The sequence below is a fragment of the Mixophyes fleayi genome, chromosome 2 (assembly GCF_038048845.1).
Source record: "Mixophyes fleayi isolate aMixFle1 chromosome 2, aMixFle1.hap1, whole genome shotgun sequence".
Lineage (NCBI taxonomy): Eukaryota > Metazoa > Chordata > Amphibia > Anura > Limnodynastidae > Mixophyes > Mixophyes fleayi.
In genome coordinates this window covers 303,142,695-303,160,169 of record NC_134403.1, presented here as the reverse complement: position 1 = coordinate 303,160,169, position 17,475 = coordinate 303,142,695, and the positions used below count along the sequence as shown (strand labels likewise).

At 37.2% G+C, this 17,475-nt stretch overlaps 1 protein-coding gene across 1 annotated transcript in view; it reads right to left on the bottom strand.

The window, feature by feature from the left end:
• Positions 1-1,846: 1,846 nt before the first annotated feature.
• Positions 1,847-17,475, bottom strand: part of MXRA5 (matrix remodeling associated 5) — a 57,510-nt gene continuing 41,881 nt past the window's right edge. The window contains exons 5-7 of the mRNA XM_075196478.1: positions 11,091-15,926; positions 9,628-10,528; positions 1,847-4,570 (exon numbers count right to left, since the gene is read on the bottom strand). Of these exons, the coding sequence (XP_075052579.1) occupies positions 2,665-4,570; positions 9,628-10,528; positions 11,091-15,926 (7,643 nt within the window). The 3' untranslated portion in view covers positions 1,847-2,664. The remainder of the gene's footprint in view (positions 4,571-9,627; positions 10,529-11,090; positions 15,927-17,475) is intronic.

Genomic DNA, 17,475 nt, shown 5'->3' with positions numbered 1-17,475 from the left:
TCCTTTTCTGTACTATCTCGTTTAACCAACTGTCTTTCAACTATCTTGACATGGATGTCCACATTCTCAGAATATGCCCTTTTCTTATTCAACATGCTACCAAAACATGTATCCATTCCCTCATCATTTCCCATCTTCACTACTTCAACTTCCTGCTATCTGGCAATCCCAACACCCATATATCTACACTTCAGTCAATCCTAAATCTTGCCGCAAGACTGATCTTTCTCTCTCACTGCTCCACTACTTTGTAAATCCCTACACTGTCTCCATGTGTCCTCCAGAATCCAATTCAAATTACTCACCCTTACCTACTAAGCCCTCAACAACACCACCCCTTCATACATCAAAAATCTCATATCAAAACACTCTCCCTCCTGCCCTGTTAGATCTACCTGTATCTTGTCTCCTCTCTGGAAACCACCTCTCACTTGTACCTACAAGACTTCTCCCGTGCTGCTCCCCAATTACGGAATTCCCTACCACCCTGAATCAGGCTTTCCCACAGCCTTTAAATCTTTAGACGTTCTCTAGAAACCTATCTCTTTTTTTAAAGCTTACCATATCCCTGATGATACTATTCCAACTAATATACCCTCACAGCTGTCCCAATCTCCACTCTAAGCCATAGTCACTCCTCTTGTTTCAGCTGTGCCCTCTACCACTTAGAATGTAAGGTCTCTAATGGACAGGGTCCTCCATAACCTTTGTTTTCCTGTCTACATTTATTTTGTCTGTCTTGTATGTCTTTGTTTTATGTATGTCCTATTAACCCCACTGCACAGTGTTGCGGAGCACTGTGGGGCCTTACAAATCTATAATAATAATAATTATTATTTTGTTATATTAAAGTGTAAAATCCCTTTACTATAAAGTCACATTAAATTGTTTAAGCAATATATATAATAATGGAATGGTAGATATGTGTAGAAGTTGGAGTTAGTTGCAAATTAGTTCTAAACACTATATTTACAAACATATGGGCCATATTACCTGTAACAGTGTCCTGGAAAATAAGATGTTCGGGAGTGGTGTAGTCCACGGATAATACAACCTATATACCAATCATATCATAGTAGCACATATTCTTGCAGGAGAAATGTATCATGTAGAAGGAAGTGACATTTCCATTCATGTGTCTATGTGAGGGCATTATTAAACAGAGCTGTATATTGGCATGACTCAAATTTCATACAATGACTTGAAACAGAAGGTAAAGATGGTCTTGTTCAAATGAGCTTACAATCACAAGAGGTGTGGAGAACACATGATAAACAAGGCAGCTGAACAACAAGTAACAATTGGTGGAGAAAGTGAGGAAGCTATAGTTATGCATTAGCATTATCAGATTTCAATAATAAATAATAAAGCAGTTATTGACAACTGACATTTCTGTGCAGCTACCAATGGAACAAGGTGGACTGAACGCCGAAACACAAAGCAAAAACACAAAGCATGTACTAGTCACAATAGACATCCTGATAATGGAAAGGAACATGGGCTTCTAATAGCATAGAGTAGTGATGTCAGACTCCTGTAATTTGCATCTGTATGTGAAATAAAGTTATATGAAACATGGTGCTGTCATAAGAGGATGGAGATTTTAAACTTTAATGATTCAACCACCAGTTCTGGTGTTGCAATTAAGAAAATGATATTTCACAAACATTCAATAATGTATTTTTGGTTAACAGGTCGGTGGTAAGTCATATACAGCATCTGTGAACTGCAATCTTCAGATTAATGTAATTGAAGTCAAATAAGATTTTATATTTTGTTCTAAATAATAGACTTGAGTAATGCCCAACATTTGTTTGGAAAATAATATTTATTATAAAATGTACAGTACAATGATCATAATAATATAAACACAGTTTTGCAGCAAAGTCTTTTAAAGACCAATAATTTATAAAAATGAGACAGGGATTGTAGTAATTTTTGTCTCATGGTTAGATTACTAATATAAAACATATGCAAAAAGCATCAACCACAGATTTATTTTTCTGTTGCATATTAACAAGTTCATATTTCTCAAAGCCCATTTCTGAATTGAGACGGGAAGAGTTTCTACATGACGGAACATTATTTATCCAATACATGGATGACCATTTAAAAGTCAATAAAGAAAAATTATACTTAAAATACAAATTGCTCCTATAATGAAAACATAATTTTGCTATATCAATAGCATCAAATAGTTATACTCTGTTCTTCTCTGGTTAATACAAGCAACTTTTATTTTGGAGTTAATTTTCCTTTAAATAATAATGGTATGGAAACATGGACGTTATCAGAGGTTAAGGATAACAATAATTATCTTCAAGCAAAGAGCAAAACACATATTAGTGTAGTATGTGTATAATATTAATACTTCTTTGGTAGTAAGGTGCAGATTAAGTCAATTTGATACTGTATCATTCAGAATTGTTAATGTTAAATATGATGGAAAGTCACAATAACTTGATATAATGTCCATCTATATAGCTGGTCTGATTAGCTTGTTTTTGCGATTTTATTTTTAAATGAAAGATTTTACTTTATTGCATGTAGATTGGTATACAGTTTCTTCAAACAACATGATTAGTTAGAGAATGTCCATTGATACAGTATACTTTGCACTTGTATGGCAGTCATGGGCAATTTACCAGTATAGTAACTTTTGTCTTAATATATATGTATATAGGTTGTTTTTGTGTCGCTGCCTAGTATATTTTTAGCTGTGCATTTATAATAACCTGCATCTCTCTTTGAAGAGTGTTGAATAACTAATGTCCCCTGAGGATGAAGAAATTTGTTTCCATACAAGCGAGATTGTGCCCCAGCGATCAAATAAGATTTATCCGGAAGCTGCCACGTTATTTCAGCTTTTGGTATTCCAATTGACATGCAGTTTAATTGAACAGAGCTTCCTGGTCTTGCATATATTACAGGTGCAGGGCTAGTAGTTATACGTGGAGGATATGCTATAACTATCACAGGAACATTCATGGTGGATGTACCATATTGTGTTGTTGCTTTGCATTGATAGCTTCCTCTGTCATAGACAGAAGTATCCCTCACAACAAGGGAGCCATTGTGTAACAGAGAAATACGACCTTTATCCTGAGGACCATCGATAACCATGCCATTAGGCAGTGTCCAAGAGATATGAGGCTTTGTGTCTCCTTGTGTGGTACAGTAAAGTTGCAAAGTCTCTCCATTGATTATACTGACTAAATTATTATAATTGCTATTTATTTGTGGCTTACGTCCAATTTTCAAAGTGACCAGGCTGTCAGCGGATCCAGCAATATTTATAGCTCTGCAGCGATATGTTCCTCCATCAGCAATTACTATGGAACCAATGTGTAATGTCCCATCCTGCTGGTGAAACATTCTGTGGAGGTGATTACCACTGTGAATCTCTGTTCCATTTGGAAGAATCCATATTGTTTCAGGTTGTGGAAACCCTACAGCTGAGCAATTAAGTTTAGCAGACTGGCCCTCTGCCACAACAACATTTCCATTGTCACTGTTAAATTGAGGTTTCACTGCTGGTTCCGTCACAGTTAACTGTACAATTAATTTAGCTTCCCCACCTTCATTCCTTCCAATGCAGACTAATTGTACTGAATCTGTTTTACGTAGAACTTTAATATCAAGGGTTCCATTCCGATGAACAGTAATTCTGTTTCCATAGTAAGGAGCAGGAAGGATTACTCCTTCAGGGAAAGCCCACATAACGCGGGGTGTTGGGATTCCTTCAGCTTTACAGTCTATCAACAAACGTGTATCTTTCATTGCAGATTCTTTTATGGTCATTATTTTGTTGGCATAACCATTGATTTTAGGTGGCAGAACGTTGATCTGAATATGAACAACTTTTTTGTCCTCTCCACCATTGTTTTGTGCTAGACATGTATAGTTTCCAGTATCAGATCGTTGCGCCTTTTGGATAAGAAGGGTACCATCTCTGTAAATTTGATACTTTTCTGATGACATAGGTATAGGTCGATTTGCTGGGGAAAGCCATGTTATTTTAGGTACAGGTTCTCCTTTGGCTTCACATGAAACAGTGATAACATCCCCATAGGGCACATTGATAACTGAGTAAGTATTATTCTTGATAACTGCCTTCTCTGCCACTACTTTAACACTTACCCGCATCTCATCTTGTCCAATTTGGTTTACAGCATAACATGTATAATCACCTTCCTCTTTCGTTCCTATTTCATTAAGGTATAAGGTTCCATTATTAAATACAACATATCTTCTTGATCGTGCACGATTATCATCTGATTGCATAATGTTATTGATCATACTTCCATCCGGGAGACTCCAAGAAATTTCAGGATTTGGAACACCGGTAGCAACACAATCAACCTTTAGATCTCCACCATATATAACTTTGTGGTCAACTTCATTTTTATACTGAATTTTGGCAGGTTTCATCATCACATTTACTTTCAACACCAGATAGTCATCTCCAAGCTTGTTTCGTGCCATACACAAATAGTCCCCTGCATCTTTTTCAGTGACCGAATAAATGATAAGTGTTCCATTTGCAAAGGTCTTGATTCGGGAGTCAAAGCTATTTAACATAAAGACACAAATTTGACATTATTAACATATTATCAAAACTAGACCGATACTAATATTTTAAAATTCACTAAGTAATATAAAATGTAGCTATTGATGTACAGACTTTGCCATGAAAATACATCATTTTTTGTTCTATAATTCCACACATTTGTCAGTTTAGACAGAAGATACATCATGCAATGTGCAGTATGATCCTGCTTAATTACTGTATATGCACAAACTTGCTTTCCTTATTCCATTTCTGTTGGGTTCTACCCCGCTATATGTTGGCATTTCTTTGAGAAAAGTCTTAACCTAACAATTTCCCCACAAATATACAAACCGAACAAACAATTTCTATGACATTGCAAAAGTCTGCTGCCTTATTATTTAATGTGCAGAAGCATGTAAAACGATATGAAAGACTTAAAACCAGACAATCAGTTGGTATAAGATGTTATACTACCAATAAAAAAGAGATTTACAAAAAAAACCAGACAATCAAATTATCTATACCTGAATCAATTTGGATGGCCAATTTTGAAATGTGGTGGCCCAATAAAACAAAAATTCCTGAACAACATCTGATTGGGATGGACAGTGGAAAATTCAGCCAGCAGATGTGTGCAGCCATTGGGCAACCACACAAACTCTACCCTATGTAATATGCTTGCTCAGCTTGAGCACTGGATCCATCCAGTTTCCATGTGGACCCATGCACTCAGGACCATTGACTGGATCTACTCTTGTATGGGCAGATTAAAAAATTGGTTAAAGAAGTTGACTCCAGTTTAATCAATATTGTATACAAGTCCAACATTCTGCATCAGGTATTGTTATTTAGTCTCAGTGTTTTACCACCCTTGCTTTCACAAACTGTAAATATGTTTAGTGAGAATCACACAAACACAGGACTTTTACAGGGAACTCTATCTTTGTAAATATGGCCAAAAAGTTTTCCCTGGTGCAAGGTGTATGGTCGGAAAATATCGGTATATACAGAAAGTATAATAAAATACAATATTTAATAAAGAAATTACATATAAGAACCTTTTAAACATAAATTGTGGGCTGGACCAGTAGGTGAAAATCATACACAGCAATATACGCAAGTATATGAATCAGTAAAAATGGACTAAGCCCAGAATCAAAAAAGCAATCAAATATAGGTGGAGTTTTGCTTATGAAAGCGATTGTTCTAGTGCACAGAGGACCCTGGACTATTTTGGTATGTGCATCTACAGAACTGAAAATTCACTTTCCTAAAGAACTGAGATTTGAACTTGGTACAATATCACTGTTTATTAGAGGCATTGTTTCTGGAATACGAGGACTGACACCCTTGTCTAGGATTACTAGCTGAATGTCACTACTGCACATGACAGTGGCTATCCATATCACAGTAATGACTACTCTATATTACATCTATAAGTAATCATATCTGGTGTTGACTGATGATTATGTAGAAGAGACTGCTATTTTTGAAAAGGAGCATGGATTGCTCAATATGTCTTACTGTACATATCATCATCATCATTTATATAGCGCCAACATATTCCATAGCACTTTACAATTGGCGACAAATACAGTAAGAAACAAACTGGGTAAAACAGACAAAGAGGTGAGAAGACCCTGCTCGCCAGCTTACAATATATGGGACAATGGGGGTTTGATACTTGAGGTTAAGTCTACATTTTGCATTTCGGGCCAGACTGCAAAGGTAAAAGTGATTCGTAAGCTAAATGATCCTGTCACACAACAATGTTGGTCAGGGGGTAGTTGTCTTGTGTGAAATTGTGTATGGGTGGTAATAGGGTAATCTAGTGAGGTTAAGAGGGTGGTTGAGGAATATTATAAGCTTGTCTGTAGAGGTGGGTTTCAGAGAACGCTTGTAAGTTTGTAGACCAGAGGAGAGTCTTATTCTGCAAGGGAGTGAATTCCATAGAGTGGGTGCAGCCTGAAAAAAGTCCTCTAACCGGGAATGGGAGGATGTAATGAGGGTGGATGAGAGACGCAGAAATTGTGCAGAACGAAGTTGCCAAGTTGGGAGATATTTTGGGACAAGAGAGCAGATGGATGTTGGTGCAGCTTTGTTGATGGCCTTGTAGGTTAGTAAAAGTATTTTATATTGGATTCGGTAGAAAACAGGCAACCAGCGTAGAGACATACAGAGTGATTCAGCAGAGGAATAACGATTTGCATGGAAAATCAATCTTTCTGCTGCTTGCAAAATAGATTGTAGGGGTTTGATTCTGTTTTGGGGAAGACCAGTAAGGAGGGAATTGCAAAAGTCAATGTGGAAGATAATAATTGCATGAATTAAGGTTTTTCAGTGTCCTGTGTAAGATATGTGCATATTCTGCAAATGTTTTTTAGATGTACATAACATGATTTAGATATAGAGTCAATGTGAGAAACAAAGGATAGTTCTGAGTCAAAGATCACACCTAGGCAGCGTGCTTGAGAGGTGGGGATTTAGGTCATGTTATCAACAGAGAGATAGAAATGTCAGGTATGCTCTTGTTGGTGGGTGGGAATATTATTAACTTTGTTTTAGAAAGATTGAGCTTGAGTTGGCGAGAGGACATCCAAGATGAAATGGCAGAAAGACAGTCAGTTACATGGGACAACACAGATGTCGAGAGATCAGGAGAAGATAGATAAATTTGGGTATCATCCGCATGAGATGATACTGAAATCCAAAGGAGCTTATTAGATTTTCAAGAGAAGCGGTATAGATAGAGAATAACAGAGCACCTGGCACTGAGCCTTGCAGTACTCCAACTGATGAAGGAAGCGGAGCAGAGGCAGCCCCATAGAAATTAACAGTGAAAGAGCGATTAGAAAGGTAGGGTGAGAACCAGGATAGGACAGTGTCTTGAAGACTTAGGGATTGCAGTGTTTGTATGAGAAGAGAGTGGTCAATGGTGTCAAATGCAGCAGAGAGATCCAGGAGAATTAGGAGAGAGTAATGGCATTTAGTTTTAGCAGTGATCTGATCATTGACAGCCTTAAGAAAGACAGACTATATCGCACCAGGAATATCCAACTTATTCTGGAAGACGGCCTCATCCAAATATATTGGTATCATCCATTTTTATAAAGCCAAAAGACCAGAATTGGTGCACCCACACAAGGTACTAGTATGCAAATTTGTGAAGAGCAAGAAATGTGTAACTAGGGCACTCGAAGGATAACGAAATAATGTAAAACTTATTCAAAATTTATTAGTATGCATTAAAATTAATGTCATAATATATAGTCACATATAGCATAGTGAAATATTAAAATGTGTAAATGAACAAATAGACCTAAACAAATGTAAACTGATAATTTAAATTTACATTATTTCGTTATCCTTCGAGTGCCCTAGTTACACATTTCTTGCTCTTCACAAATTTGCATTGACAGCCTTAGTCAACACAGTCTCTGTGGAGTGTTGAGAACGAAATCCAGACTGAAGAGGATCCAACAGGTTGTTTGCGGAAAGGAAGCGTGTGAGGCGAGTGTAGGCAAGTCTCTCTAGAAGCTTGGAGGGGCACAGGAGTCGGAATCTTGTTTTTTCAGAATAGGAGTAATCACTGCGTGCTTGTATAGTGATGGAAAGATACCAGTAGAGAGAGAGAGATTACATATTTTAGTTAGAGGTGAAATGAGCACAGTAGACAGGGATCTACCAATTTACGAGGGAATAGGATCAAGAAGACAGGAGGTAGAGTAGGAAGATAAGAAGAGAGTAGAAATTTCTTCTTCATTTGTGAGGTCAAATGAAGAGAGGGTGTCAGAGGGTGGTGAGAAGGAATTGAGCTGATTGCTTGTCGAGGAAGAGGATACCATTTCTAGTCTGATCTTATCAAACTTGTCCTTGAAGTAGGAAGCAAGAACCTGGGCACTTATAGTAGACGGAGGATTTGGGGTGGGAGGATTGAGAAGAGATTTAAATGTGTTAAAAAAGTGTTTGGGGTTAGAAGCCTGAGCATAGATGAGAGATTGGAAGTATGTTTTTTTTGCAGTGTCCAGAGCATTTCAACAGGAGCAGTAGTTAGAAGCATATATGAAGTCATTAAAGGTACGAGATTTATGCCAGTGACGTTCTGCTTTATGGGAAAGTTTTTGAAGATTTTGCGTTGCTGCAGTGTGCCACGGCTGACATCGAAGTCGACGTATAGTCTGAATAGTTGCTGGAGCCATTTAACATACTTAATATGTTAAGTAAAGCAAATGTGAACGAACCCTAACGTAGCTGTTTAGAATTTTTACCGAAACTGGAATACTAGTACAATGTATGTCGGCCTATCTTACGGGCCCGGCGGTGGTGATTATGGTAGTAATAGCCCCATTTGCCCATCCATTCCCACCTCTGAGCAGGATTATGGACATGGAAAGTGAGTGAACAGACTAATAGCTTCCTTTTGTTTCTCATGGTCACATTACTCCTTGGCTGTGTGTAGGACTGACACCGCCCCCCAGACGTCACAAACAGCCTCATGTGACCTTGGAGGGAGGCATGCAAATGAGCTCAAAACTCTACTCTTTGACCCTGAATGTGATTAGTGGGGAAATAAAGTTCCTGTAACTGTTTTAAAACCCAATAAAAAGCAAGAAGGGACTTTTATAGAACAGTCAAATATCAGAAAATGAGAGCCATATGTACAGTATATGTCCAACTTATCAGCTTATGCTTGTCAGCAGACACTTAACTTGGTGTACTTATTTTTCAATAATTTGGAGGTATTGGTAAATATTTGTAAATAAAACAGATTTGTATAATAATAGTACTGCATTTGGTACGTCTATTGGTTAATTGTTTGGTTGCTTTGATGATTAGTTGATTAATTACATGGCTTCCAGGAAATGAACAAAGGATATGCTAAAATGGAACACTAGCCATTGTCAGTTATCCAAGATACTGAGTGAATGTACTGTCTCTAGACAGAGTAATTTAGGGCTGGATAAATTTAATCTTGTGTGGGCATTCAACTGAAGAAATACCAAATCTATCTTCCAGTGATCTGGGTGGAAGTGACAAAACACTTGTGTATTTGTTACTTAACAACAATAACATACCTGAAGAAAGAGTCCACCAAACGTTTAGATGGAAGTCTCCACATAATTCTTGGCCATGGATCACCAGCTGCACTACAGTCTAATCGTAGTGTTCCACCATAAGATACATCTGTTTTCTGAGGAGAGCTTGAAGTGATCTTAGCATTCAATGGATATTTCTTTACATCTAGATGTACTAGTCTCCTGGCTGCACCCACAACGTTTGCTGCTATACACTCATACTTCCCAATGTCTCTTGGTGAGCTGTTACGTATGTAGAGTGTTCCATTAGGGAACACAAACAAGTTTCCATTTGCAAACTGGGATGGGCGGACTTGTGTACCATCTGAGAGCACCCATCGAATAGTAGGCGGAGGAGCACCTTTTGCTGAACAGTGAATAAAAATGCTATGGCTCTGAGGCAGGGAAATATTTTCCACTTTTTCCTGTTGAATTAAGGGAGGCAAAGGTGATACTTGAAGCTTTACAGTTAAACTGTCAGCACCTGCCACATTACTAGCAATACACTTGAAAATTCCTCGGTCAGGAAAGGTCACTTCTTTAATGGATAAGCTTCCGTTAGCAAAAAGTGTTATGCGAGACTCTGTCGTAGTAATAGTCTGTATTATTCTCCTATCAGGGAGTATCCAAGAAATATGGGGGGGTGGTATGCCACTAGCATTACAGTCCATTGTGATTGTATCTCCAAGATATATTAAAGTATCCTTGAAATGAGGTAATAACATTTTTGGTTGTTGGGAAACAACGGTCAAAGTAACAATCATCTTGTCAACGCCATATTTGTTCTGTGCAGTACACATATACTGCCCGCGGTCCTGAAGCTGAAGTTTCTGGATGTGTAATGTGCCATTATCCAAGACTTTAAATCTCTGTATTTTGGTACTTGATGACATTATGGCCCCTGTTAGAATCATAAGCAGAACAATGTCAATAAACATATAATTTCTGCATAATTATCATGGTACTATGAAAATAAATATTTAAATTTTTTTTGCAAACATTTTGTCACATAAAATAGATAAAGGATGGATAGATAAATGGAATTTTAACATGTGCACATGAATATTATATGTGCATGAACACAATTGTAAATTACATTGCATCAATTATTAAAAGGCCTACTCATACTTGAAATCCTTTCTTAATATTAATATAAATACTGTTAAAAATTATATAATGTGAATCAAGATGGGGAGGGACAAATGTCTGAAAAGGAGAAATGACAACATCAATTCATAATGTACCTACAATAGAGGGGTAAGTACCATGTGCAAGTATACACCACTTAAAATGCCTGTTATTATATAACATGTGTTTACATTATGTGTATTTCAATCTTGTCTAGCCATAATCACTAAGGGATTTGGAATTGGCTGAAGACGTTCTTAAAATTAGCTTCTGTTATTTTTCAAAGCTATGTCTATAATGAAAAAATATAGAAATTGCTTTATTACATGTATTACCTGTAGCAAGTTTTGTCCAAGTAATGAAGGGCTTGGGTTCTATTGTAGTTTCACATGGGAAAATAGCATCCATTTCAAATGGCAGAGAGACAAACTGCAAGTCAGTGGTCATAATCCTGGGTTTTCCTTCTTGCAATTTAGTCATTACTGAAGGTTGCAGTGTTGACTCTTCTCTACTTGTCGTAAGTCGAAGCCTTGGATTAACATTGAAATAATACCAATATGGCTGAGCTGTAGAGCCTGGTGGAAAAGGAGTAGTAGTAGCTAAACTTGTGGACGTAGTCGATACTCTGTATACTGGAGCAGGGGAAGTGGTAGTTCTTATTTTAGCACTTAATGCTGTTGTCCAGGCTTTATTATTTTCTTTAACTGGGGCTAAAATAGTCGCAGGACTAGGCTTAGAAGTCACAGTAGACTGAAACGGCCTGGTCCTATTAAAACGATATAGTACTCTTGGATTTAAGTAGTATGGATTTCCTTGGTATGGTATTCTTATTGAAGTACCTTTACCGTCAGTAATCAAATTATTCCCAAATTGTCTGTAATTAGGTGTAATTCTTTGTCCATGAAAAAATTTATTTGGTGTTACTGGCCTTGGTCTGAATAATGGAACAACTGTTGTTGTGGTTGTTGCTGGTATGGTTGTCGATATGTTTGGTATATAAGTTTTTCTTTCTTGAAAATATTGTGCTGTATATGCTGTTATTTCTGGTTTATTAGTTATTGTAAAGGGCTGATTAGTAGTATAGTAACGTCCATGGGTGGCAATGTAAGGTGGCCTTATGGTCCCTCTCATTGGATTTTGATATGGTGGGGCTATTGCATGATGGTAGTTATTCACTACTCGAGGTTGTTGTCGATATTTTGTGTTATAAAGGAGGCTATTATTTAATTTTGAACCATAGTTATTTTTAAATTGTTCTTGTTTAGACTGTGAAAACATCTTGTTCTGATTGGAAGAATATGGATCCAGTTCATTAATTCTTGAGGAAAGGGTGTTTGCTTGCACTATTTTTGAAGCTTCAGTTGATGCACCTTGATGTATAGCTTCTTGTTCTTTTATACTCTTAGTTACTGAGTACTGAATAGGAATGTTGATTCGTGTGCTTGGAGAGGTTAAATGGAAATGTGTCTTAGGAGCAAAAGTATTTATTGTAATTGGAGACAAAGTGATATATTTGCCAGGGTTAGGTGTTACATCAAGTGGTCTCCTAAGACTTTCTTTATTTCCAGCAAATATATGAATTGTTCTGCGTTTATTTTCATCCTTATTAACGGTGGTGGTAACTTTTTGTGTTTGTTGTGCGGTTGTAGCAATAGTTTGCTTAGATATATTATTTTGTGCATAATTTAAATATTTCACAAAATTGTTAGTTGTAGTAGCTTGAGTGGTTAACATTGGCGGATCCTCTGTAATAAGCATTGGAGAAGTCTCTGTTTCAATAGGGAGACTTACTTCTGTATAAATTTCATTTCCAGCATCCTGTGTTCTACCTGCTGTATCAATTGCAGGCCATGATGGAGGTGTACTTGTAGTAAAATATATCATTGTGGTGCCTTGACCTTCAAACTCTTCAATGTGATGTGTTCTTGTAGTTATTGCATTATCAGTAGGTTTTAATGTATATAATTCTTTTGTGCTGTCTATATTGGCAGAAATATATGCTATATCTCTTGTTGTGACAGGAGGAGCTAGTGGGATTTCCAACATTTTGGTCACCGTGGGAGTAGAGTATTTGGGTGTAGTATTTGGAATATCTATCAATTTACCCTTTTCTGCAGTTGGGAGCAAAACAGGTTCACTTGGTGCTAGGAAATGACTTTGTGTAGGAAAAACTTGGTTCTGTCTGTGTCTGGGTCTATTTGGTCTAAACTTTCTTCTCCCTTGGTTTCTTCGTCTAGGATACTGGATGTGGGCATAAGTTGGAAGTGGTGTGGTTGTGCTTAGTGTTTGTGAATTAATGGGTGTTGTTCTAGTAGTTGTTCCAGGGAGAGCAGAGGTCATACTTGTTTTATCAATGGGACTTTTAATAGTATGGGGACTTCTTGTTGTGGGCAGTAAATGCTGCTCTACAGTGAAAGTTTTAACATCATTTAAATTGTTTGTATCTATATTATTTTCATTCTTAGATGTGAATACATTTTCTGTTTGATAAACATAATCCTTAGAGTATTTACCTTCAACGGGGTCTTCTGCAAGAGAATCAGAAACAATTGGAATAGATGACATAGGATCAAAATAAGTGGTAGTGGCAGTTTCAGGTAATGGTGTAGTAATAACACTTGTAAATTTAGGTATTATACTCTCTATGGCTTTAGATACCATGTGGTCATGTTCTTGAATACCAAATTTGGTTGGAGATGGAGAATATGTATTGGTATTCTCGTTCACATGTATTAAGTTATCATTATGTAGATCAATGAAATTTAGTTGCTTGTTATATTCTGATGTAGGGTATTCAGAAGCAAACTGGGTAGAAATTATTCCTTCAGAAATTTCAGCTATAGCATGGTGTGTCATAGTTGCTGTTGTAAACATTCCACCCGAGTTATTTTTGGTTTCATCTGTTTCCACACTATTCTCCCTAGGAATGGTTTGAGTTTCAATAGAAGTAAAAAGTTCATCTGAATAGTTTTCTGGTTGAGTTTTAATAGTTACAGGTTCAGAAATGTGATCTGTTTCATATGTTTGAATGTTGTGTGCTGGATCAATAGTCTCAGTATCTTTTTCTGTAAAAGGATTTAATTCTTCCTCGTCTGTTGAATAAATGGAGTCATCTATATTAAAATTTCCCAGAGTTGATATTACAGGGTTTGATGTAGTTAACATGGTCCATGAAAAAGGTGGTTCTGTTGCTACTCTCTCTTGAATCTCCTCTGCAGAAGTAACTTCACTGTAATCTGGTTCCTCATTAGTTACTAATGAAACTCCGTTATTTGCCAGTGTAGTTATATCCTGATATTGTCTTATAGTTACTTTTGGTGACGATGTTATAAATAATAAATCATCATCTGCTGATGATTCCTCCATATTATTTGATGATTCAGTTATACTAGTCAATGGTAGCTCAGCTATGGAAGATGGCGTTGTAGCTTTATGCTTGAATGTTGGTGCAGTAGAGGCTCTTGGGATGGTTGGAAGAGGCGTTTCAGTAGTTTTTTGAACATTTCTTCCTCTAACCTTTGCCAAAATGCTGGCCCATTGCTTGGGATCAATTTGCTTATTGCCTACATTTGTTCTCCTTCTAGATTCAAATTTTCTTCGCCCTTCGGCTATATTGCTGTCTTTAGCATTTTCTGTATTTTTCCATGAATTAATTTTCTGTCTGTCTTTTCTGTTGTGTTTGCCTTCATTTCTAGGTAGGAGAGAACCTCTATCTTTTCCAGATTCTACTCTATCCTCAACTTCATAATATTTATCTGTCTCCTCTTGCACATCTCTCTCCCCCGATCCTCTGTCGTCATCTATGACATCATACTTGGGCTTTGTAGATACTTTTATTACAGGACGTTTTTTAATGATTGTTACTTTATTTAACTGTTCAGAATACTTTCTGAGTATTGTCACCTGCATGCTATGCTGGTCTGTTCCATACTGATTTATAGCTATGCACCTATAAAGGCCGCTATTAGTAAGCTTGGTATTTGGAATCATTAATGTCCCATCATTTAGAAAATATGCACCACTTTTATTTGTCCCTGAATTAATAATATTATTGTTTGGTAAAATCCAGTTCACCTCAGCATCAGGGTTTGCAAATGCATTGCAAGCTAAACTTATAGGTTCTCCAATTGTTTTGGTGACCACTTGAATGTTACTTTCAGATATCTGATCTGCTGGAGGCTGCACCACCACTCTAATAGGCAAGGTATCAATCTCATGCTTTACTTGTGCTATACAATGATACACCCCAGAATCTGTGAAATCTGCTGATTTGATTACCAAATGGCCATTAGCCGATATGGAATATCTGCTATCTTGGTTACTATATGGAGCTTGTATTATTGTACCATCTGGTAGACTCCATTCAATAGAAGGGGTTTCAGATGACTTCACATTGCAGTTCAGTTGACAAACATTTCCCTTAACAACACTATATGATGTTTTGGTGAACTCATTTCTATTTATCATGACCCAACTATTCTTTGGATATTGGATATCCTTTGTGTGAATAGATTGTGAAAGCTGTGTGGAGAAAGACAGTGTAACTTTTTTAGCTGTACTCATTCTTCTATTCAGCTGCATCTTGATAATGGCTTGCATCACCCATTCAGGTTCTGCTGATATGACAGCCCTAACTCCTGTGTAATAATACGAGTCATGGTCCATATTTTGTTTATATCTGTAAGTCAATTTGTGGCTGTCAGTAAACAGTAACTCTCTTTCCAATTTAACAGGAACCTCACTATAGTAAGCTATTAGCTTCCATAGTTTTTCATAGTTATCCCTGGTCATGGGGCATTCAAAATCCAGAACAAATGTCATATTGATATCAATCTCTTCTTGGTGAAGTTGGTTCCAATGAATTTTGCTAAAATCTTCTGTTTTTTTTATCTGACAATCCAAATTAACCTTATTCCCATGCTCATCAGTCATATTTAAAATAATTTGCCCAAGAAAATCTTTATTTAACTCTAACAATGGAAGATCATTATCATCATCTTCAAAGTGAGTGTCACTGCTGTTGATCTTCAGTGGTGAAGAAATAGTAGGCCGTACACAGGACATGTCTTTCAAACTCTGAATTTCTTGGCTTTGTAGATGTCTTGGAGTGGAGCACATTGGGCACATCTGTCCATTTTCATATGATTTGTCTTTCTTACATTTTAACACACCTACAGAAATATGAAACAGCATGCATTTTAATTTTAAAATCTATGAGACAATTGTTAAAATATGTCTTACATTGAGATAATAAAAAACAGTACTCACATAAATATATACATATATAGACATCAAAGCAAGCAATGTCATTGGAATGCTTCTAAACATAATTGGTTAGCTCCATATTTTGAATCTTGCCGCACATTACCTTAGATCTACTACAAATAAATTTATCAAGAAAGAATTGCAACACTTATAAATGTAACAGAATGTAGAAATGTACATTTTATTTTAATTGTCAAGTAGTGTAACTGCCATCATCACTTGACCCTTGATCAAAAAATCATCAAACGCAATATGCCACTTGTGAATTCAAAGTTTGTCATCAGCCTAAATTAACTTTACAAATTAAAGGAAAATGCAAGGAAATATACCTGTTTTATGTAAAAGATAAGTTAAAATAAAAATGTGTACAAAATTGTACATATATAAGAGTGTTTGGAATTTTATATCATAAATTACAACATCGATTTATATAACTAACAACTGTACAAATGGACTTTTTGCATAACTGCTTTAATCTATGTAACCAGATAACAAAGGAAATATATGATTGGTAATCACTTTCATGGAAGTCTATACAATTATATGCTAAACTGGTACAAAGGAACTATTACTTATGGCCAGTTGGCCAAAGTGAGAAGTGCAGAGATAACTTAAATCTGCTTTACTAAGAGCAAAAACTGGTGTTTGAGGTTCACTTCTGACTGGATAAAGACTACTGAGCCTACTCATGCCTACTGCATTGCAGGATCCTAAAATCAACATCTATCTTTATTGACTTGCATGTCAACATGTTAAGGGCAGGTACCTGAAGCGCACTCACCAAAACCAGGGAGACTCTAATACCTATCATCATAGGTTAGTGAGGTGCAAATTATGAGATATTTAGGTGGAGAGTATCACAGGGCTGTTGGGAACCCCAACAGCCAGCACTACAAAACCCGGAGTCTGCTCTGAGGTCTGGTGTTCACTGGAGCCCCTAATGGTGGGGACAGACTTGGCCGCAGACAACAAAGGGTCGTGAGTTGTGCACTGACTGAGGGGAACCCAGAGAAGGAGTATAGGAGCACACAGCGGAGTGATGTCCAAGCAAGGGTCAGGGGCCGGCAGCAGACAGAGTATCCGAAGACAAGCCAAGGTCAGAGGTCACAGGCAAAACAGCAGCGTAAGAGTACAGGCAATGGGTCTAGGGGCACAGGCAATCAATCGTAGTCAGTAAACAAGGCAAGGGTCTGCAACAGTAGTCAGAATCCAAAAGTAATCAGAGAGCAGAGGAACACAGCAGGCTAGTATTAACAAGCAGGAACTATAACCGGCACTAAGGGCTTGTCCCTTGCTGCCTAATAAACAAGCAAGAGCCAATGAACAGTTCCCTGCACAGCAGGGAATACTTATCCCAGCTGGGCTTATAATTAAATGTGAAGTGCGCACGCACCCGGCTGCCCTAGATGCCGGGACGCGGCGCAGGAGACAAAAATGTTCCCGACCGTTGCCTAG